Source organism: Polyodon spathula, chromosome 17 (assembly GCF_017654505.1).
Source record: "Polyodon spathula isolate WHYD16114869_AA chromosome 17, ASM1765450v1, whole genome shotgun sequence".
Classification (NCBI taxonomy): domain Eukaryota; kingdom Metazoa; phylum Chordata; class Actinopteri; order Acipenseriformes; family Polyodontidae; genus Polyodon; species Polyodon spathula.
In genome coordinates, this window is record NC_054550.1 from 25,315,513 (window position 1) to 25,340,148 (window position 24,636).

General features: G+C 35.9%; 1 protein-coding gene across 4 annotated transcripts; it reads right to left on the reverse strand.

Moving 5' to 3' along the window:
* Positions 1 to 3,330: 3,330 nt before the first annotated feature.
* Positions 3,331 to 17,651, reverse strand: LOC121329808 (serine/threonine-protein phosphatase 4 regulatory subunit 3A). Of its 4 annotated transcripts, none has more exons than XM_041275654.1 (16): positions 16,747 to 17,651; positions 15,068 to 15,123; positions 14,758 to 14,856; positions 13,798 to 14,415; positions 13,526 to 13,603; positions 13,310 to 13,426; positions 12,838 to 12,954; positions 12,530 to 12,661; positions 11,821 to 11,923; positions 10,880 to 11,038; positions 10,368 to 10,537; positions 9,193 to 9,335; positions 8,682 to 8,872; positions 8,021 to 8,247; positions 7,350 to 7,487; positions 3,331 to 4,211 (listed from the first exon to the last, which is right to left on the reverse strand). In XM_041275654.1, the coding sequence occupies exons 1-16, from the start codon at positions 16,886 to 16,888 to the stop codon at positions 4,077 to 4,079; spliced, it is 2,625 nt and encodes an 874-aa protein (XP_041131588.1). In that variant the 5' UTR covers positions 16,889 to 17,651; the 3' UTR covers positions 3,331 to 4,076. The 4 variants fall into 4 exon arrangements, with proteins under 4 accessions (XP_041131588.1, XP_041131587.1, XP_041131590.1 ...); XM_041275653.1 differs by having other exon boundaries at positions 11,800 to 11,923; XM_041275656.1 differs by lacking the exon at positions 7,350 to 7,487.
* Between the last annotated feature and the right edge of the window lie 6,985 nt (positions 17,652 to 24,636).

A 24,636-nucleotide genomic window follows, 5' to 3' on the forward strand; every position in this document is an offset into this window, starting at 1 on the left:
ATGATCTTTTGTTTTCATCCATGTACGACAAGTTGCTAAAATTCCATTAAAAGAAACAAAAAGCCAGCCTGCAGTTGATTGTGAGACAGAATGTTTACCAAAAACCCTGCTGTACAGTCAATCTATAATGGGAATGAGTTCATTAACATTACAGACGCTGCCATTGATAGGACAGGAGAGCTGATTGAGCTCTCCTGTGCTCTTAGTTTCCATCACTGCCTCACACAAAGAAAGGCCCCATGTGCAAGCCAGATGCAAAAAATATGCAGGCTAATTGTTCTTTCCAAGTGTGCTTGGGAACAAGATGTTAAAATAAAGTAAGACAATATAAAGGGCTTGGAACAGCTGTAATGAATATTGCATTCTCAATGCAGGTTTCCCCATTTCAGTTGTAATATGGCATGTCCTCTTCAGAGCACACATTCATTATAGAACCTATTTCAAATCTACCCTTATGTCTAGATAGCAGGGAGAACTGCTGTACTTGCCTGAAAAAAGTTTACTGTGGTACAGCATGGTAAACGTAGAGCGTAGCCTAAGCATGATAAATCACAGTACCAATAATAGTTAACAGTTTACCTGTAATATTACTTAACCAATAATAATACATGCCTATATTAGGTGATATGATACTACTCTTCCTTTACTGTTAAAATTATCCTGTCTTTTACCAAATTTCTTCATTAACATCTTTTAGTATGTGTTTAATGTAAGAGCAAGGCAACAGTTAACCAATCTGCTTGTTCGACTGCCCCAGAAATCCTGTGCGTTCCTCCCTTTCTGTCCTCTGAACTGCTGGCCCTTGTCTCTCGGCTGTTCAGCCTCATCTGTCTGTCAGTGTCTTTAGGTCAAGAAAACAAGTCGAAAAGTTGTTAATGATTTCCTGTTAGTGCAGCCTTGTTTGTATTGGGTGTGTGAACAGCAGTATGCCTCAGATTCCATAGCCGCTGGAATCAACACCTGCAATGGGTTCAAGAAACAGTAGCCTGGTATATGGTGGCAGATCGACAGTCGATGAACTTAGTCAATTAGAACACTGGAAAGATTGCACAAGTGGATATACAAAGGAATTGAGGCACATTGAAAAAAATGAGATTGTCACAAGAGAAGCATATTTGTGAAAATGGTGATTCCATTAAGTCATAATTATTGATTACAATGTATCCTCATGTTGCTATACTATATTAATTTAATGATTTACAGATATGAAGTTTGAAGGTTTAAGAATCCATTATGTGAACCTACATAGTTATTTATTTATATTCTAATGTATCATTCACATGAGTTGTAAATTTTGCACTACACAGCTTTTATCCCCATTTTGTTCAGTTTTACAACTTTTGCCACAGCATTTGCAAAATGAGGTATCAGTTTATTTTTTATTCAAAATGAAAAGGAGACATGCCAAAACATTTGAGAACTACTCCGATTTATATTTAAAAAAAAAAAAAGTGCAGTTGGGATGGAAAAAAAGTCAAGTTATTTGGTGTTTGAAAGCATTACTGTTCAGTGCTTTTAAACAACAGCTTTGTTCACCGCCCTGAGACAGTCTCCTAGCAACCAACATATGCATCATGAAAACCACACCATTCAGACATTCACTAGAGAGCTAGTTCAGTTCACAATGAAAGGAACTAGCAAAAAAAATAAAAATAAAAAAAATAAAGAGCAACTGTTTACAGCAGTTTTATGTGGATGAACTGAGATAAAGATCTTCCATTTGTCTTTCTGTTAGCAGTTATTGGAGCAGAATGGTGTAAACATCATACAAGACAAAGTAGCAACAGAGTAAATGTTAAATATAAACTGCAAACAAAAAGACCTGTGAGACAGAAGCTGGGTCAAAAATAGCACTAGCACACCTCCTTCTGTTTTTAGGCAAGTCTTGCTATTCTGGGCCCAATCACTGTTTTATATTGATAGGCTGAGGGGAAACTAGAGCAGTGCGATAGAACACAAGTCTCTGTACCAGTGGAGGTGAAAAAAATGGACAAGGCAACAAACATTTTCCCAATCTTGTAATTGGAGAAGTAGTTGCCTCCACCAGTGGCAGGATACTTATTACTGTATAACAACTTAGTGGGTTTCATTATATCAAATGTAAGGAAATATAATAGGCATTAACTTAACCAAGGTACAACATAAAAAAAGATGTGTAGTTATTATATTTAACAGTTTTCTGACCAGATCTACCTTTAATCTTAAGGCTGCCACACTTTTAAATCCAAACATTACGGCTGTATTTACCAAGAAAGCAAACTCTCCCCTTTCCAACCAGCAGTTATAAAAACATGTTTAACATGGCACTGCACTCTAGCAGTTACATTATATCAGCAGTAGCTAGTTGTGCAGTCTTTTTTTTTTTTTTTTAAGCAGAGCATTTTATTTTCAAGAGGACCATTAAAGGTATGTCAAATGTATTAGTCCAATAGCAGTATTTGGATAACCCGCTCAATAACATGGTAGCGTGTTACACTGGAGCCAATGGCATTGTTTTTAATAAATGTAACTGCGTTCTACTTAATAGTGAAACTATCCAATATTTATTGTATGACTGATTTTACCATATTACAGTAGCTCTTCCAAAAACTCAATCTTACCTGGGGATGTTTCTGTACAAACATGCTCAGAAGAGCATATATCAGTTTTTCTTCCACTGGCTTGAATATGGAACTATTTAATTTAAAAGCTTGCGCAACTAAAAAATATTTTCTTGGCTTGTGGTTACTGGACTTCCATTGGTCATCATACATAACTTGCTTTCCTCCAGATGATGTATTGAGATGGTTGGTACCAACTTTGCATACAATTTTCCAAAAAATTGTAAAAAATGTAAATTACTGCTTTTGTATTATGTGTTTAATGTTCTTTAAATGCGCTGATTGTGGCAGGTGTATGTGTGATATGCTATACAACTATTGTGGTTTGTTCTTTTTTCTGCTACGTACTGTACTTTGCAGTAACTTCACTGAATTTCTATTTATTATGCTTACTCCTCTTTTTTGTGTGATATTTATGGAGCTAGCACTTAACTACTGAAGTGATGCAGACATCCTCTTTGTTCCTTTTACTTTTGACAATACTGAATCCGTGGACCCCACAGGATGTTAAAATATTGCATCACACTGGAATTTTACAGTGCTGTTTTATTGTAATGGATGGCCTTTGACAGTTTGTAAAGCTCAATATAAAATATTTAGTCACAAAATAGTATTGCTATTGGATGCAGTTTTCAGTTAACCCATTACACCTGAATCACCTTCTTAGTGCAAGAAAACACAACAAAAACAAACAATGCAGGTACCACCACAACAGTGAAATTATTCTACATTTTTTTTTTTTTTTTTTTTTTTTAATGGTCCCAAATATATTCAACTAGGTGTACACTCAAAGAAAAAAGAAAATGAAAAAGATATGACAAAATGATCACATCTAGAATTCCACTCAATCTTTAATCAAGGGATGACAAATTTCCAAAATCTGCAGTTTTAAAGGGCAAAAAAAAGGATAAAAGAGGGGAATTTATTCAACTTTATCCCCTACGCAGGTTTTAAAAACCTGTTCAAGTGCGACTTAAAACGCCCTGAACATGTATTGTTTAAAGGCAGGCTTCTCTTTTCAAAGAAACTGCTGGCATTACTGGGAAGAATTACTGCTGGGCAATAGCCGTTTCTTCTGGTCTGCATCTGGTCCGAGAGAACAATTATTTTCTGATTCAAGAAATCAGCTAGCCTAGGATGAGTCGCAGAACTGAACATCCATGCTGTATGGGCTTGGTTTTGTCCATCCCTGAGAAAGGGGCAAAGTGTGGTCCGAACCCGTAAGCTCATGGGCGTCAGTCTCTTTTATCCCCCCACAGTTTGTCTAGTAATTAGTTGTTTCTGTTTAATATAAAATTGATTCTCTCCTACCGTTTCCTCAAAATGGCACTGATCAGCAGAATTCCACATGGGTTTATTGTACAGTGTTACACCAGACACCACCACAGAAACGTGTGGATTTTTTGTGTCTTACAAGTGAAAACTTTACTGTTAAGTGGGTAAAGAAGCCCAGGACAGAGGGTAGGCGGGTCACACTTAGGACGCCAGTCTGGATTTTTTTGACAGAGGTGGACTTTCCTCCTTGTTATCCACATCATCTTCCTCCTCATCTTCATCATCATCATCATCATCATCATCATCAGGGTAATCCACAAGCCCCACAAGACCTCCCTGTGTAAACAAATGCTAGGTGTTAAACAAACAATTACAACTAACTGCAGTAAACATATATATTCTCTGTAGCAGAATTACAAAAGCAATCCAATTTAAATATGAACCAACTTACAACCTGTTCACACTACCTAAATAACTGCACAATCATCACCTTGTGAATGTTAATCCACATGGTTCCAATGTGTTGGCTGCACATTTTGGTAGTATGGATTATTAACGAAAATATAACACAACATTCACAAACTGCTTGAAAAAAACTTCTAAAAATCTACTGTAAACCCCTTTAAATAACTGCAGCCTCTTTAGTGCTTGTCAAACATCTCAATTAGAACATATTTTAGTGAGGAATGACAAAATGAACCATTTGTGTAATACTGTGCAAACAGAAGTTATTAAAAAGTTAAGTAAATAAATGGAAAACAGAATTTGGTAAAATTCATCACTTGCAAATAAAAGGAGTTTCCAGAAATAAATTTAATAAAGCAAATAACTACTGTATTGTGTTAATAAAACATTTTTACAAGTGTTTGGAGAATTTCTGCTTGTATTTAATACTACATAGCACTGTAAGTAGCGTTTCCTCTTTTTAATAGTTAGTGCTGGGTTAAATATCCAAACAAATATTTGACAAGTATTTGGTTATAAAAATCAAAGGTTTGTATTCACTAGAAATGACAAAAATACCCTCCACTTATTTACCACTTCAGCACAAGTAAAACGAGTCAAAAATGGCAAACGACCTGTGTGATGTGATAATATATATATTAAAAAAACAAAAACAGGGAACCACCACAGCAGCTCGTGAGCCACTTAACTTTACGACAGCAAAAAGTTAACAAACCAGATTATGCACATGCACGCATAGCGATCTCTATGGAACACTATGTTTCAAAACACAATTTGCTGCTTCAGAGCATTTCAATCTCATCGGACAGAAAAAAGGCAAGCACGTCATTCAGAAATGCCTCGCTAAACACTGCACAACTTGCTGGAAATGTTGTGTAGTGATTTTTATATATTATCGTATTACTTCAATTTGGCGCCACCCTCGAATTAAAGACGCCGTAGTCATACATCACCTTTATAATAGAGGCCGCCATTGAATAACATTAAGGTATTTTTTTCTCCCCCCCCTACTAAAAGAAACACACATAGTAAACAAATAAACGCGCAACACTGACTATGTACATGTAACACCCCCGAAGAGATTGGAGCCTCAATCTAGCATGTAGAAAACAAAGTAATGTACACACACACAAAGTAAGTATATTTTATGGTAGTACAGTTCTGAAAGAAAATGCAAGATAAACTATGTACAGAACAACAGTCCTTCTGAAATTCTTACAGGTGGTTTTGTTCTTTTGCTTTTAGTTCAATTGTAATTCCCGTACTCAATCCCGTACAAAGAAAAACAAAACAAACAATCTGCTTACTATCTATAACCGACTAGGATAGGCACTTTTTTACACAGAGAATCGTGAGGGTCTGGAATCAGCTCCCCAGTAATGTTGTTGAAGCTGACGCCCTGGGATCCTTCAAGAAGCTGCTTGATGAGATTCTGGGATCAATAAGCTACTAACAACCAAACGAGCAAGATGGGCCAAATGGTCTCCTCTCGTTTGTCAACTTTATGTTCTTATAGATTGTAGTTTTTAAAGAAATCAAACTGATATTCTGATTTAAGTTTTGGTGGAGAAAAACATTACACTCTTCGATTTGACTGCCACACCAGCATTGCCCTGCACCTTAACAACCAATACACACTCCTGATTCTCTAGTTCCGCCAATTCACAGTACTCCCCTGAACCTCCAACTCCCACCTAATAGGCTCTCAGTAACGGTAAATGTACTGTAGTCAAAGTAGGTTAGCCACACACGCTGCTACATACAGGTAGGCTACCGTATTACAGAAAACAAGCAACCGCGATCCAACCGTGATGCAGCATTTGAAAATCGTATTAATAAAGGTCGCCCTCGTATAAAGACCGCCTTCTTAAGCGCCGGAGTCATTTTGATAAATTTAAAATAAACGCCACGGCGCCAAATACGGTATATATTTTTTTATTGTGACTGTAGAATGTAACAAAACGAGAAGAAATTGTTGCAAAAGCCAAAATGGTAGTAGATTTTTTATTTTTTTAAAATAAAAAATCACTTAACTATTGTATCTGTTTTACGTGAGGGGAAAAAACACACCAAAAAAAAAAGCCACCATTTATGGATGGATTAAGGTATCTACACTGAAAAAGTGATTTGCTTTACCAGAGGACAACCTAAATAAAAGAACCATCTGTAATAATTTTCACGACCAGATACCAGTTTTCAAATAGGCAAAATTTAAACTAAAAAAAAAATGCTTGCTTACAAAATTAGTGCTAGAGTGTTGAGGTTCTCTGTTGTACTAAACTACAATTGCACCACGGTATTGCCACTCAGAACAGAGTCAAAAATATATTTCAAAAGGTAAATTGTTTTATTTAGGAAAATATTACTGTACTTCAGTAAGTAACTTTTGATAGCACCATACAGGTTCTGGTGTAAGAGGGACGTGTCAAGCATTACGTACATATTATAGACTTAAAAAAAATCTACTCCCCCCCACCTCCCCTGTGTACAAACATTTGCGATATAGATGTTATTTAACTTTCTTTGTACACAGTTTTTATGAACCACCCAAATCCATACCTGGCTGTGCACAAGTAAAAACACATTTGTACTAACCTGATAAGCCTGTGCAGACCTAATACCTACATTTTACAAAAGGAAGTATAACTTTTTAATTTGCTACCAATCAAGCCATCCAAGCCATTTTTTTTTTCTTCAGCATGTTGGTATGTGGTGTTGCACACAAGAATCAAAATTCCATGCAAACAAAATGAAAATTGTTTCAAGGTAGATTTACCTTCTCCGCTTAAAGATTCAGCCTTAATCTCTGGCAGTAGCACAGTAATAGGATTCATTTAAGATGCTGTTTTAGGCATGAAGGAGTAAAACTATCAGATCTCAAAACAAGAGTGCGCCTCCCTACAGGAAACTCAACAAATTCTCTGAACAAAGAAAAACAAGTTTAAAAAAAAAAAAAAAAAGTACATGCATGAGGAGGGAAAAGAAAAGTTGGTTAAAAGCTGAACTTACTTTCCTGCTTTCTTCACACATAACGCCTGAAGTAGTCCTATCGAGCGAAACATCAATTTTTACATCATGTTCCATTTTCATGCTATTTTTTTCTTTATCTGTAGATTTTGCAACCTGCTCTTCACACTGATACAGCACCTTTTATGGGCAATAAAAAAAAAATACAGCACAGCTGTTTGATTTTCTATTACTGTGTAACTAACAGAGAAAGGTAGGATCTACAAACTAGATTATACACGCACATATGCCTTCTCTGCTACACTTACTGTGTAGTTTAAAACTGCAATATTTTACATTTTTCACTCTGTTCCATTATCAACCCAACAACTAAAAACAAGCAGCTTCCATGCCAACACTCATCTAAAAGCATATCACAACATTTACACCAATATATAATGTAAATCACAATTGTAATTTAAAATGGAATTAGCAAAAACTTCAGGGCAGAAACAATTTATTGTAATCAAGTTATTTAAAGCATAGGGGATGCTATTTCATCTTAGAGAATGAAGGGAGGAGTTCTGATTAAATATAACGATAACTCACGTCACTGGTCTACTGCAGAAATTATTCTCCCAGTTTCTAAATGTATTTTAAAAATAACTATCATCAATTTGAGATAATCAAATTTCAGAAAGATTGAAACAAGTACAAATAAGTAACTGCAGTACCTTGGTTGTGATAGCTGCCGACTGTGATGTGCTTTTGGCTACAGACCCCGGAGAGCCTGGTGATCCTGGAGATCCTGGTGACCCAGGAGACCCTGGGTGATTACTGGCCGACGACTGGCTGGTGAGATTCGTCTTGGTTCCACTGGAGAAGGAAAGTTTGAAGTTCGGACTTTGCCGACCTGTTAGATTAGCTTTCTGGAGAACTTCCTTTTCATCTGTTTCTTTCACTGAAAACAAGACATTTGCACTCATTGAAAGTGGTCCAAGTTTACTTAAATCACATATTTCAGCAGCCAATGTTATTTTGTAAAGTCTTTAGGTTAACACAGGATACATATTGCAAATGCCACTTTACAAATTGCTGAACATTGACACTTCTGCTGTAGGTCACATGGTCTTATTGCATCAAGACTATTGAAGTGAGTTTGAACTACAACACAGTGTTAAGGTACAAGGAAGCTGCAGGAAATTTGAATACACAGCTTATATATTTTGCAGTTTAACATTTCTGAAGCTTTCAAACAAACACTCCTAAAATGTTTCAATTTCCATTTCTACTTTCTGGCAATTCTTGTTCTATTTCTGGGTAACAGAAGAAAACCTAATACATGAGATTTAGTTCTGGGTCCAACAAATTTAGGTACATGGAGTTCTTTGTTACATTTTTTCCTTTCCATGAATTTGCTAATGGGATCCATGAGGTCTTCGTCACTTTTCATTTTGTCTGACGGAGGGACGACCGCCTCCCCATCTTCAAGGTCATCTTCATCGGTGTTGAACCACATCTCCTCCTCATCTTCCAACGTTCGGGCATCTCGGCGGTATCTGTGGTTCCTCAGTATCGAACGCATGCTTAAACAAATAATTAAATAAGTAATGTACTGCAGGCAAGACATGCTAAAAAACTGCACATTATGGGAGTGCAAATATAATTCAGCCAAAGCCTCTGTTGAGCACAGGTTCGGGTTCTTGAAAAGGGTCCAAAAAGGAGTGAATCAGTTATTCAATTTGGTACTGCTGCATGACACATTAAAACAAATATCCAACTAAATGTGCACTTTTGATTACCAATTATCACTCTAAATACTAAACTAGTGGTTTGTGAAGCCATACTGAAATCAATAAGCTACAACAAAATTACAATTTATTTTATACATAAAATAATCTCTTACCTGTCAAGCTTGGGGTTATCTTGCCTTTCCCTTTGCTGCTCATAGCGCAGTTTCAGTCCTTTAAATGTCTGTACATAATCTACATCTTCAAGAGCTTTCCAGTAATTTTCTATTACATGAGCAGTCAGGGACTTCACGTCTTCCTGCAACAAAATGTGAAATAAGAATTCAAACCTGTTTACACTTAACAGATGATAGTACACATATTGTAATGATTCCAAACAAGATGATTTTGTAAATGACCAAGAAACAGGATCAAAAGTACTGCTGTGTTATGTTTCCACTTAGTACATTTAGGCCATGTTGTACTCCTGTCTACCTGTGCCTCACCACATCAGTCAATGCTCTATTCTGTCTAGCAGTGCAAAATCATCCCAAATGTGGTTTACTGTTAAATTAATGGAGATCACTGTTGACTGTAAATACAAATGCTTGTTTCATAATTTGATCCTTCAATCAAATTACCTCCACAAAACCACAGCAAACTTCCAGCAGACTTTTCAGCCTTGGTTTATTGCATCACATGGCAACAGAGGAGTGACTAGGATTTATGTAGTTTATTTGTCACCAGAGACCATTTAAATAGGTCTGTAGGGTCACCAGAAACAGCTGTAGGGGCATGTACAGTTGTTTATTTCTGCCATTCCCATCCTTCCTATTGCTTCACATCTTGATTTTATGCAGCTGGCCAAACAAATACAATATGTGAACTTGGTTCAAGTCTTACAGTATTCTTTTACAGGCAGTTGACAATTTGCTTTTAAATCAGTCAGAACAGGGATGAGCCACATTTGATCATCGGAATGGATCTGGAACCAGTGCAGCAATACCAGCAACATGAAACATTTAAGAGGCTACCATTACCAAATTTTAGGGTATACGCAGTATCTCCAAGACACAGGTTTTAAAATGAGTAAAACCTACTTTTCTAAAAGGAATACAAACATATCTAAAATGTACCATTTATCTGTTTGTGTCCAAACCACAAAGTATACAATACACACACTATTTACAACAACCACATTCAAAATACTTATAAATGTTTGTGCTACACACGCATAACTTATTTGCACTCCGAATCCAAGAAATTCAGCTTTTCCAGACTGAACAAAAAAAAAAGGAAACAAAATGTTTGTAAATCAGTAACACTGTAGAAATTATCAACCAGAACTTACCACTCTTACATATTCAAACATTTCAATAATGGCAGAGTTCATTAAGTTGTATCGAGAGCCATTGTTTAGAAAAGCTTTCACAACAGGTTCAAACAAAAAGTTCCTCATTATGTAGCGATTGTAGAATTCATCTTTTAACCCAATAATTTTTCTCATGAATCGAAGTGCACCTGAAGAAAAATGGAATGTATTGAACAGTGCAAAGTTAACTTTCAGAAATTTAAATTAAAAGGACAGCAGTGCTGCATTGATCACATTTTATTCACAATTAGAAAGAGATCCTAAAACAGAACTGAAAACCACTTAAAATTAGTAGTATCTACTTATTGCCTTTTGAAACATACTTAAATTAAAAATTGGGTATGGTTAGATATAGGTTACTAAACCTTTTCATTTCATCACAATGTGTTAAATGTTACAAATATAGTCTTGGAATAACTCTCACACAGTGCTATAGAAAACAAAGTTAAGGCAGAGGTAAAACATTTGTAAACTGTCTGTATCTAACTTACACAGAGCCAAGAAAGCATGCTTTGAGGCCATAAGCACAAGCACCCTTCTGAGGATATCTTTGTTAATAATGTAGTTCTTGATATGGTAGGTGTGATGCTCCACACAGAAAGTGAGCAATTCCAGTATTAAGGCCAAGAGCTGGGATGTCTGGAAGTCATCTGGAAAACAAAATAACTAATATAAAAATGCAAGTATGGTAAAAATAAGCTATAGTCAATCTAGAAATCTACTCAATGCTAACAATATATCAAACTAGGAATGGATATGGGAAAAAGACCTGCATAATTGATTTGGCCAGGTTAAAACTTGGCATTGAAACAGTTAAACTATAAACTAGAATAACAGCCATGAAAAGTCGATGCCAAGGCCACCAACCGTTAGTGTACTTCATTATATAACCCTTTTAATATGAAGTCACTACCTCAAACTACTGGCATCTGCTTTCTAAAAAACAAATGGGATCATTTTTCCTGTGCGATAACCATGATCGAAGTCAATCTAAAGGGTAAAGTAACATTTTGCTCAAGGGCTTTAGACAGCAGAGTCCCCATCTCAAATATTTTAAGATATTAGCAGTTGAAAAGGCGGATTTAATAAAACATAAACTAAAAGTAATATAATATGGTCTTTTGTATTAAACTGGAACAGGCATTTACAAGATCGATAGTTTTACACACAGTAATTCCCAAAATGACTACAAATTAGAAAACCTTTTTTTGCCATGAGCAGAAGGCATGCAACTATCTAATTTTACCAATTTTGAAAAAAAACCTTGAGAAAAGCAATAACAAAAAACAAACGAAAACACCACCACAATAATGAATTAAAAGTCTACAACCCTTGCCGCCAGTGTTCCTGTCAATGTCTACATCAACTAAACATCTACAGGTCTGTTTTAAGATTAAAGGAAAGTACTGACCATGATGTGTTGTGGCCTCACCTTTGCTGGGCTTCTCCTCTGTTGTGTTTGCCAGCAAGGGGGCAGTGAGAACGTGCATACAGTGTTTATAAAAAAAACTTAAAAACTCTGTCTTTTCTGTTTTCTGTAAAAAAATGTAATAAAAATAAAGTCATATATATATATATATATATTTATATAGCAATATAAATAGGCAGAGGAAATTAAAATGGTATTATACAAGTAAATGCCTTTACTTAAACAGCATTTAAAAATAAACAATATTTGAATGCAGTTTTAAATTTGGGATTTTTTTTCTTTTTAAAGTTACCATTTTGTGTTTTTGAACTACAGAACCATGTCTGATTGGTATTTATTTTCTGCCTTTTTGCCCACAGAAAGGAAGTACTCGAGGTGGAATTCTTCAGTTTAAAAAAACAACCATATTTTTGCATCTTTGTGGCTTCCAAATATTGAACTTTAAAAGATTATGGTCCGTTTTAGATTAGGAATAATTTTTCTAAACCGTTTAAGTAAATACAAGTGTTAAGCTGTTTAACACAGGTTTACATTATCATAGGATGCACTTATTATATTCGTTCTCAATAAAAATACTCAAACTATTTACTGAGCTTCCTAAAGCAAAACAAAAAACACAGGGTATCCCAGATTAACATAAGGTTACACTAGTTTACAATTTCTGATATTAAACATTTAAGCTGTACAACTCATTTGTATTTGTCTCACTTACATTGGCTGTGGCCAACATGTTTTCTGGATCAACTAAAGTACGAAGCAGGCCCATGAGCTGCACTGCACCCCCAAGCTCCGGATCCGTGTCACAGATCATGTGTTCAATGATCAGATTAATAAGGAGAATATCCTGCAGAAAATAAAACCAGAAAACATTACTTACACAATATGATTTAACATTTATAAAACACTGCTCAATATACATATCAGGAGAATATTCAATAAATTTAGTTTAGTAATTAATTATGCTTTTAATACAACAGCATTCAATGAATAAAGCTGGCTACAGATATAATCACAACTTACATCATCATTCTGCTGAGCCTCCTGCATTACAAATTCCCGTACCATGGATGGGTTGTATTCAACCAAATAGGAGAAAATATCAGTGGCAGCGCTACGCACGTGAACATCATCCATTCCCTAATAGAAGTGAATATTAACAATAAATCAAAACAAAGCTGAAGGGGTATGTGTTTTTTTGTTTGTTTTAAAACCAATCAAAACCACAAATAAAGCAGCAGTTCACATAGATAAATGTATTTGAATAGTTACAACTTTCTATTCACCTGATTTGATAGACCGTGATTCACAAAAAACACGAATAAAACACACCCCTAAAATAAAAATCGTAACTTTCACTATTCTGTAAAAATTCTGTTTCACCATTAAAGTATTAGCAACTTACAATATCAGTAGTTTACATAAAACAAGTGACTGGCTTGCACCAGGAAATAGTACAAGTATGGTTTTTTTTTTTTTGTTTGTTTTTACTTACCAGGATGACTTCTAATGCTGGTAGTATGCCCATATTTGACAATGTTTTAAAGAAGGTGTCTCTGTTTTGAGGTTGTAACGTTTGGGAGAATGCACAAAATTCCTTAAGAAAATTTACCTAAAAACAAAAAGTGTTACTTAAGTTAGAGAAAAGTCTCTCTCAAGTAATACGCATAGAAATTGTAAAACATTTGATACTGGATGCTAAATTCCTTACCAATTCGTGCCTTTTATCATCATCTGTTGCTTCATCAGTTAGTTGTGCAAATAGGTCCGTCAGGAACTTCTCGTCATCCTTGAATATAAAATATTAAAAATGTTTTACCTTCTTCAGTACAACGGTTCTCTTGCCATCTCCCAAGTCACCAACACATTTTACAGATTACAATACCTGATTTTTGCCCATGGTACTAAGCAGTATACCCATGGTAAGAAATACCTCTTAAACAGAATTCCAAGTGTTTAAACCCATTGCTGTTCAAAACTTACCTGCAGCATTCCGACAATTTCCACTTTATTAAAAAAGATGAATGAGTGAAGAGTTGACAGCATATTTTCTTCAAAGACTGAGGGGGTGGGAAGGACCATATCCTGAATGTACTGTACTCTGTACGTCTGGTGAATTTTCTGTTTCAGTTCAGGGTCAGAGATTGGGATCACCTCTTTAAACTTGGCCGTCTTTGTCAGGAACTCCCTGTGTTTCCGCGGCTGAGGTAAAGAAGGGTCGTATTCTAGACACCCTATTACATCCATTATACAATCCTCAGAAAACATGACCTCAAAAAGTGCAGTTCGGTTCAAGAGAAAAATTCCCTTTATGATTTCATACAAGTGGTGTAGTCCTTCCAAGTTTTCCAAGTCCTCACATACATGAAATAGTTCAAAGAGTTTCTTTATGTAGCCCTCATTTTCCAGAGCCAGTGCTAGCTTCTCACGTCTCAGCGGGGAAGGCAAGGAGGAAGCCACCAGTTCAGCCACTTCTTCCAGCCGGTTCAGTTCACAAGGCGGCAACTCAAGTCCAGGAGAGGACATGTCATCAAAACGCTCCTCCTCTGACTCATCCACCAGATCCTGGGTGATGTCCACCGATGGATCTTTGCCCTGAACCTATTAATCAAAAAGAAAGCATTTTAAAAATAGAGAACATAAAATAGCTAGATTTCCATATTAACAGTTTTTGGCTGCTACCATCCACCTTCAAAACATTTTTTTAGTTCACAATGTGCAATTCTATTAAAGTAATTATTTTTTATTACTTTAAAACTACACTCACAGCCTTGTATGACATAACAAAATCCTTTCTTTACTGTACTGCGCAACACAATGGTAAGGGATGGAATGGTTCTCTGATGAATTACTGTATGTGTAGTGAAATTGGGATACTAGCATGAAAAAAGACCATTACTAATTGAACACGGATTATTTAACTTTTTTACAACTCAAACTTACCTGACATATCTTTTCCCATATTTCATCACAACCTGCTTTCTCCTGAAAACTAAGTGCCAAGTCATAGTTTTCTGCTTCAGACCAAACTATTAATGTATCCTGCAAGGAGATAATAAATAGTTATTAATTTGAATTTACAGAGGCACTAGGCAGTTGCACACTATGTGGTTGTGGCAAGAGAGACAGAGGGGGCCAGTGTTCTCTGGTAACAGAAGTCTAATTTATGCAAAAGTGTGCAGAATGGGTCAGGGTGATCTCGTAACGTGGATAAAAGCATTTTACAGTCTATTCAATAACTGCTATAAATTACCTGCTGTTTCTGGTATGCAGTATTTGGACTGATTTTCGACTCCAGCAAAAGAGAGCCTAAAAAACAAAGTTTAGTTACTACAAATTTATTGCCAATATATTAACTTAATTTGTTGATCTACCCAACAGTAAAGCATCTCATATCAATGTTACCCTCTGTTGTCCCCCTGCACAAGTATTCTTTTTTTCTCTTATTCTGTTTTAATCAAGTGTAATAAAAGAGAAAATACCTAAAACACACAAGCGTATGCTTTTAGACATGCAGCCGGTGGATCTGATTTACTAAGCGCAATTCAGGTGCTTGTCTTTATATATTCTGAATGCGTCATAAAAGCAAAAAAATCCTTAAATTTACCAGTACTTACAACAGAATTGTTTTGCAAAATAAATTCAAGTTTAGGAAAGCCTAGTTCAGCAAGTAACCTTTGCAGCTGCCCCTGCCTCCCCAATTTCCTGTTTATACATTTCGAAGGTTGGACATGCTTTTCTACACTAAACTGCATTTAGACACCTTTAACAATTGTACCAACGAAAAAAAAAAACTACTTATTCATCAACACACTTTACTCGTGCACATAAATCATTTATTGTGCCCAAAGTGTTAGTCATCTCTCTGAAAGCAACGTGCACACATCTCACATTCTGTGTACACAGTGAAAGCAATTGCATGTCAGCACAGGCAAAGCACACCCCTGCAACATACTTTTCAAAATGTTGTCAGTCAGACGTCAACATGTATCATCACAGTACAAAAATGGGGCATTGATTAACGTTTCAACGTGTTATTTCTGTGCATGTGTTTCAGTTAGGCCCTTGCAAGTGTAACGTTTGTTGACTGCCAGCTTGAAATTTGATTCTCAGTATAAAAACACACACACACACACCAATATCCATAAATAGAAACTGTGCAGTAGTTAAAGGTTAAATAGGGCAAACTTAGAGCTGATAAATTTTACAGATTAGTCGGAAATGTATTTTAAGGTATGTTGCTGTAAGTAAAGCAGGTAGAAAAAACCCTTGATTAGAAAACTTCTAAGCTTAATAATGCTACAGTGGAACAGTGAAAGTTAAATGACAATCTAGAAAAGTGCAGTACTGATGTAGTAGCAGGGGAAGTCGGGGGAACTCAAAATGATTTAAAGGACTAATACTTATTTACTACACTGTACATGTGATACCTTAAGTATGATGCTAACTGGTGAATTGTTACAAACATCGTTTTGGGGAATTAAAAGTATAGGCCTAGGATTTTTTTTTTTTTGTACATACTCCTATAACCTGCTGTGAGTGGACAGGGCTGCTGACACGCACCTTTTCACAACATACTACTTAAAACACATAACTTTCACTATTCCATTTTCCTGTGTACAGATTTGAATGTGTCATGTGCTGTCTGAGCTAAACGGCTTTTGGAGACATTTTGCACATTAAAAAAGGAGTTTTACACTCAATATCACTGTTTATCGTCGATCTTTGGCAAACGTGCAAATCTTTCAATGAAATGTAACACAAGTCCTAATCAAAAAACACAAGTATATGCACCCAGGTCACACTATTTACCAAGTCAATCATCTGCGTATAAAGCCAAGCGAATCATATGCGTATAAAGCCAAAGTACTGTATTTCTCAAAATGTTTTAAAATTTAATTGCAAACAGCACAGAGAGGCAAATCTACTTACCATCACTCTCGGCCCGTACCAGCAAGGACATGCCTTTTAGTCTTTCCACATAACCCGAGGAAACGTGTCCGGTACCCCGATCGTCCCATTGCCGATCCTCGTTCAGGGTGTACACCTTCACCCGCCGCCGAGTGTCTGTCATCTTGTCGGTCCACCTGCTGTTTACACCCAAACAGAGGCAATGGCGCCAACACACAGAGTCGACCCCACTCTGCGAACTAAACCCGGGGCTCGGGGCTAACCGACAGCTAGCTAAAAAAAAAAAACTCTCACCCCGACCAGGAGGAGGTCTGTTTTATTTACAAATTCAGGGAGCTAACGCCATTTTAACTGAAGTTACGTAACCCTTAGAACATATATTCACTTTTATAGAGTAAAAAATAAAATAATAATAAAAAAATAATAACATTTAAAAAAAAAAACCAGACAACAAATGATACCACCCGTATGATAAAACTGTTAAAGCAAAATCAAGCTTTAGACCGCGGCTGTTTTATTTGTTTTCGAATTTCCTTATCTGTGTGCGTTTCTCATTTTCACAAAGATACCTGTATAATTCTTTAACAAAATACAACTCTTGGATTATTTGAGGGAACTGACGTGGCTACAAAAAAAAAGAACGTTAACTGTACTTGTATTTATCTTCATTCCTTATATCTTTACCGAGCGTTCCGCCATGTTCTACACCCGGGCCGCACAGAGAGACAAGCCTCTCCTTATCAATTTCCACATATTTCAAAATCAAATAAACCCGACCGGAATAACCGTTCGAATCTTTTTTATGTAAAACCTCTTAAATATCTACAAATTTTCGCTTGTTCTTAATGTTTTATTTTATAATTGCAGTTCCCTCAGTCAAAACTCCGCCATCTTGGGTCCCCCTCAGAGTGCCAGCACAGGGTTTCCAACGCATCTGCTGCAGGGGCAGACCGCCGCTAGTTAAAGATACAGTACAGTATTTTTGTACAATACAATAGCAAGCTACTTGTTTTAGTTTTTTTTTTTGTTTGTTTGTTTTTAATTGTTTTGTTTGGCCTACTCAAGATCTATTTAAAGTCTAATATTTCCGTCGGGCACCACAAAGTTAGGCAACACCGCAGTGGTTCTCTGCTAAGAGTCAACAGCAGCTAGCCCAATAGCAGCTACAATAGCCAGAGCCATTAAGAATAAGTCCATGCACTGTTCATGCCATGCACTATATCCATTCACTATTCAGAGCTCAAATGTGTAGTGTTGAAAAAAACTGTTTTACCTAACACATATTTTTACTTTAAAACATAATTTCCGGTGCTACATTTGTTTAAAGGAAACTGTTTCTTTCTTTTAGATAGTCTTGCACTTTCATCATCATTTCACCTGGAGAGTAAAATTGTCCCAGGCATTCAGGGCCTTCTTACCTGTTATTAAGCAACCAGCTGCTTCTTCTATTGACTGACATGTCTTCAGCCAGTCACGCAGGGTGTTCAAGTGTAACAGATTTTCTGAAAGAAAAGCACAGAAATGATGAACTCTCTTTAGCCTAGTGTAATAACAGACACCATGTTTTAAAATGAAAATACATATAAGCAACAGCAGTAACTTCTTTAAAAGCCGCATATTTGAGATGGATTATTTTTTAATATTAATTTGTTACCTACAATAACTTTAAAATCAAACAAAGTACAGCGTTAGGTTTCCAAAGCAATACTGAATTTATTGGAACTTATATTAAATCTGAATGTGTTGATTGTAAAATGTTATCTTTGGGTTTAAAAAGATTGCCTGCAGATTGCTATCAATGAAACCTCCATCTATCTATAGGACAGCATGGTGATTTTCTTAAAAATAAAATGCAAACCTCAAAATGTTCCTGGCACTATATTCAATAAAAATAAACTGAGCATTTTCATATTTTCCAGGGCAAGTGATCCATTTTAAATTGTAGTACACCGGACATTTCTCGTAGTTATAATATTTTGATTACTTGCCAAGTTAAATACAGAATTAAAATATTGAATTTGCAATCTTCTAGTAGTCTGGATTAAAATTTAACAGATAGGGCTTTCAAATAATTTAGAACATAAGTCTTACTGAAAAAAAGTTTAAATGATCAAGGATACAATGATGTATCGAGGAGTCAAAATTATCACGTGTATACTAAAGTGTTTGGCTGTTTCAGCAGTCCTGAAATTAACCATCTGAAAAAGAGAAACACAATTGTAGCATTTTTGATTATGAAACCAGCTTTTTCATAGCAGAACATTCCTTTGTATTGAACATTCCTGTTGTCATGGCAGCACATTTTGATATGTAAACAGTTTAGGGTGGACAGAATGTAAACGTTCTGAACATTCGGTTGATGTTTACTGTGCTAGATGTTATATAAAAATGTGTATGAATGTTCAAGGAGAACTGGTGTTATTCTATGAATGAGGACGGCTGATAATCAGCAAGCCTCTGAGGGTAAAATGGACGAGGCATGAGACAGACCCCTTAGTGATATCGCTTTGCTAGTTGCTCAGCCTCATGGAATGGCAAGTTTCGTTGTTAAGAATTGTTAGTTGAAGTTTACAGTTTGAAGGAATGTTCTCATGTATGGCATAAATTGTACAATCTGTAAACTTGTTACTGTACACTCTCGCGACTCAGAAATCCTGGTATGTAGTTTAAGAGGTCTCATTTTCATAATACAAAAATAAAACAAAACAATCATAAAGAATATCGTTTTTTGTTTAGGTCTTTAGTTTATTTTATGGAACAAACATGTACAAACGTTCTAAATGCAAATGCACAAACTTAAAACAATACATAACAAGGCAAGCCAGCCCATGAACACGTTTTAAAGAACAAGAAACTGTGGTAATTGACCACAGTGAAAACATGCAATGAACAACAACGGTAAAGTTCAAAATGGCATAGTAAAGTATGGTACACCAAAAAATTGCAGATCATTGTAAGCATTTGGATATATATGAGAAAACTGCACCCTGAAGGATGGGAAACAAACCTATTTAAAACAAAGTGAAGGCATTGTGAAAGACGCCTGTTCACCCAAGCATCAAGCAATCAACTGAGTGGAGTCACTGAATTGCCTTTCCTGAAGAGGCTTGTGAAGCTACTCTTTGAAGGCAATTTAACTCCATACAGTTTCAAGAGAAAAGCAACCAGAAGGAATCCTCTCAAAACAATTGTAGTTATGGTATTGATCAGGTACTGCGCTGAAAATGCCAGAGGAGGACCATCAATATAAATCTGCAAGACAGAAATACAGATTGCACAGATACACAGGTGTTGGAGACAAAATTTAAAACATAACACTGTTTATTTGTGCAGGCAAATTCAAACACCACCACTCTAAAACTCATAAGCATGCTTTGTTGCTGACCCTTTGTCACAATATTTCTATTCCATTTAGCATTTAGGGACAATGATTAATGGGATTCTTAAGTCAGATCAGTGTTAAAATATATCCAGTGTGGCTATTTTTCTTTGTGAGTGCCGCCTTTCATTTTCACTGGAAAACAATGCAAATTTGGTTCTTGGTTGAAACAAAAACATGTTAGTTGTACATGAGGACTTATAACAACTGCACAGGTGGTCTTTATAGAGGCAATTTAATATGGGATGACTTAAAGTGATCAATATAGGAAGGCAGTCTGTACTTGTATATACGATGGCTCTTTTAATGTATTACCATACATTGAACCAGTGCTATGGACTCTATCAGAAAGTATCCTGTATCCTTGTTTTATTAAACCAGTCCATTGGTAGCAGATCAAGATCAAACCGATTTGAAATGGGACTCTGCCAGCCTCAGTTAGGATTTGCAAGCTTGTAGAATTCAATCTCTCCAACTCACACGGATTAAGAAAGTTGCCAAATGTATTATGAATGGTAATACTTACCATAATATATATAATATATATATTATTATAGTATATACTATATATATAGATATATATCACGATCTTTGACCGTTGTGTAACGTCTGGTTGCTGATTGCATTGTATACTGCTGTCTGATATTGGAACAGATGAGAATTTGTTTTACAGAATGATTTCTTGTTGATGGAAATGTGATATTGTCATGATGACCTACGTTTAAATAATCCCAGTCAATGCCCATAACAAGTCTCACTACAATTGAATAACTGATTCTCTAGATATCTCTTAAAGTGTGATATGCACACTTTTTGATACAAATGGATGTAAAGACAGAACAAAGAGCGCCTACATCGGTATCCTGCAAGGACTTTTCAAAGTAACATTTCTTCTTTCATTAACCCTTCAGTCACTGAAAGTTACTTACATAAAAGCTGATCTGCAGTCCTTCAAGGTTATACAGGTTGCTGCTGAGACTGGTCCAAGATACTCCCTCATTTTCAGCAGGCTTGGAACAGCATTGGTACCTAAAGGCGTTACATAAAACAAAGATTAACTCTACTACAAAATCAATGTATGTTAGTGGAAAACATATTGTAACATGTTACAAAACTCTACGCTTTGTATGAAGATGTATGTGAATGGGCTCTTCAGGGATAAGAGCTTACTTTAAACAGCTAAAATGAAGTGTTTTTATTACAAGCCAGGGTAGGAAATACTGTACAAGCGAATTTGGAAATGCACCCCCCTTCTGTCCCAATTTACCACTTAAATATACGCTAGGATCCAAAACATTCACTGTCAATTCAGGAAACTCAAATATTGGGTGAGATATACCAGGTGTAAAATTCTTAATTCCTAATTATTATTATTCTTTTTTTTTTTCACAAACAAAATGGTGCCAGACAAATTACACTTTGCTGTTTAGTCCTGGATAATCTAATCACAAGGGGCTTTAGGTGCAACACATTTGACAGATGAGGATTGCTATATAGTTATTTATATTTAAATTGACATACTCTGTTATGGTACGTCCGTTTTTTACATTGTGGCATTTCTTCATGCTGTGCTTCAGGAGGTATGTTTTAGGTAACTTTGCATATCCAATAGCAGACAGGTATTTAAATTTTAGCTGAAGAAAATAGATCAGTGAACAGCCCGTGCTCAGAGAATTGGAGTATGATTTGAAATTAGCCAACACATAAACAATGTTTCCATCACGAAAAAATATTTAGCTTAATCTGTGCAAAGCTATCTGTCTTAGTCATGCACAACTGATGTCCACCAGTCTACTGCCCTGCTGTAATGGAGACTCATTTACCTGTCTTGCCGAAGTAGATTTTGCTGTAATTTGTTAAAAATACCACTGCCTGTTTGTGAACTCAAGAAATTAACTTCACAAACTTTTCACTGGCCGAACTGGTGATCTGTTTAAGTGTTGCCTCCATCTTCTGAAGACCACACCTGTGGATAAGGACACCAAAGGGACAACAGAAAGGTTTATTCTTGCTTTCATCAACACATTCTATTCATTGTTTGTGAACACTTACACACACACTCAAAAATAAATCAGCCTCTACCCAATCACAAGCTCACAACTGCATTGCTTTCACAGCTAACAAACGTTCCCAGCATATCTGAGTCACTCAACCCTCTAAAGATGAGTTTATGGGGGTAATCTCAGTGCCAGAGTGTTTAGCGCTCGTGCCCCCTTTACTTGAAATTTACTAAGGAGTACTGATATTTTTTTTTTTTGTGTAATGAAATCTGAATCTATTTGGTATAAGATGATGACTTATGATGGGGGGTGGGTACCCCACCCCACCCCACCCCACCCCACCCCAACTTTCAAGTCAGTCTTCATTAACACAATTTCTCCACTAGAGGTCACACTTTCACATTATTCACCAGTCACTTCTGAACAGTTTAATTACACTATGTAAGGCAACTTTTGTTCCTGGGTAGTAAGTGTTATTTCCTAATTGCTTATGCCTCAAAAGTATAGAAAATGGCTATTATTCCCCACAAACTTTGTTTTTGTGACCAGGACAGTGATATTTCAAAATATCACTATTTCCAATGGGAAAACGAGCAAATGTGTGTCCACTCTGGGAAGTGAAGTTTTTAGTGTTGTTTTTTTCTTCCGTCGGGACTACTGAGCGGCAACCATTCACAATATCACATTGTTATAGTACTTCTGAAGAATATGCCATTTTCTGTATTGATTTAGCTGAAGTAAATTGGGAATACAATAGCGTGTTAGTAGACGATCATTTTTATTTGCCTCATTAAAACAATATACATTAGTGGGGAAATAACAGCTTAACAAGTAAGGAATTTGATAATTCAATAGAGGCTGTATTGTTTTAAATAAACCAGCAGAGGACACCAGAGTAGAACAACAGGGCGTTGGTAAGCATGTCAATGTGAAAAATAAACGGGTTTATTTTAATTAAAACAAAATACATAGTTTATTTATGAAATCCAATAATATGGCAGTATTTGACTCTACATAGCAGCAAGCCACATACATTACAGATTATTTGTTGCTGTGAAAGCAGTAGGCCTATTGCTGTAAAATATTTGACAAAGTTAGCCACTTCAGCCAGTCACTGTTGCTTACATTAGTGGTTTAAGTGTTTGTTTCCATCCAAAGCGCTGTCAATGGTAATTCCTTGTGATAACTTCATCACACACTAGCATCACTAGTCCTTTCAAAAGTGTTCTATTGCTTTTGTATTTTAAACTATGTTATTTCTTAATTAACTAGATTATTGTGCTATCAAGAGGTCACCCATGCTGTTTTCCACTCCAGTGTTTCCAGTGGGTTGCCGGGGAATATCTTTATTTATAAATTGTTTTCCTGTGCCACAGCCCAGATGTTTAGTTAGTTAGTGTAACAGCCTGATTCCGTCAGCAAACCAGGATGTAGATTCAGCATTATGCAACACAAGTCAACTTTCATTATCTCTGTCACGCAATATTAATTTAAATTAGTATAAACTGTGATTGCCTGGCATTCTGGAATCCGTAATTGGTCTTACTGTTAGACTGGGTTAATCATTTACGTTATCTTTGCGTGACTGGAGCGTATATATATATATATATATATATATATATATATATATATATATATATATATATATATATAGGAACAGTAGGTCTCTTAACAGAATTTTATGAGGATGTTTAAGAATTTTACTGAGGACTGCTACCAGCATCCATATTAGAGCCACAGACATTCCAGCTGCATTGTAATTGTAATGGGCAGCATGCGTTCCATTGTAACACTCCAGCATGAGAAATAATAGCAAATATTAGAATAGATATATTTGTATAAAAACCATTAGAGCATGTTGTGGATTTTTTTTTTTTTTTTTTTTTTAATTTTAGTCTCTTGACAGTCTCTGCTAAGGTCAATGATGCAAAGCAGGGATTGTCATTAAGTGTCATAAGTGTTTCTCATACATATCACACTATGTAATAAGCATTAGATGAGCATTTGATGGTGCTGAAAGGCTAAGAGATCTTTTCTTGCCGGGGGGGGGGGGGCATTGACAAGGGGATATAGAGTCCTTGTCCAATCATTAGGTGTTTTCATCATACACCTGCCTATCACATTTTAACATTGTATCTAAGGAATCACTTGCTAAGAGACTTGGTGAAGATAATCTTTAGCACAAGTTATTGGCAATATTTCTCACTTTTTGCCATGTAGAGAACTCCATGTCTATTTAACCTGTCTTCTGCTCTACAACATGAACTATATTTCAGCCTTTGGTTTTAATGACATACAATAAAAGGAGCGATAAAATGTACCGTACACATTTAAACAAAAAAATCCAGGTAATAGTTAGCATCCCAGCTGCCACTTAGTCTCATAAACCTTGTGCAACTTGTGCAAAAACATGTTTTTTAAAACCTGAATGTACTGTACTATGGAAAATAGTTTTTTTTTTTATATAATGTACAAGTATAATACATGTTTTACTGGGGCAGTCCCATTGAAACTGCTCTAAACACACAGAAG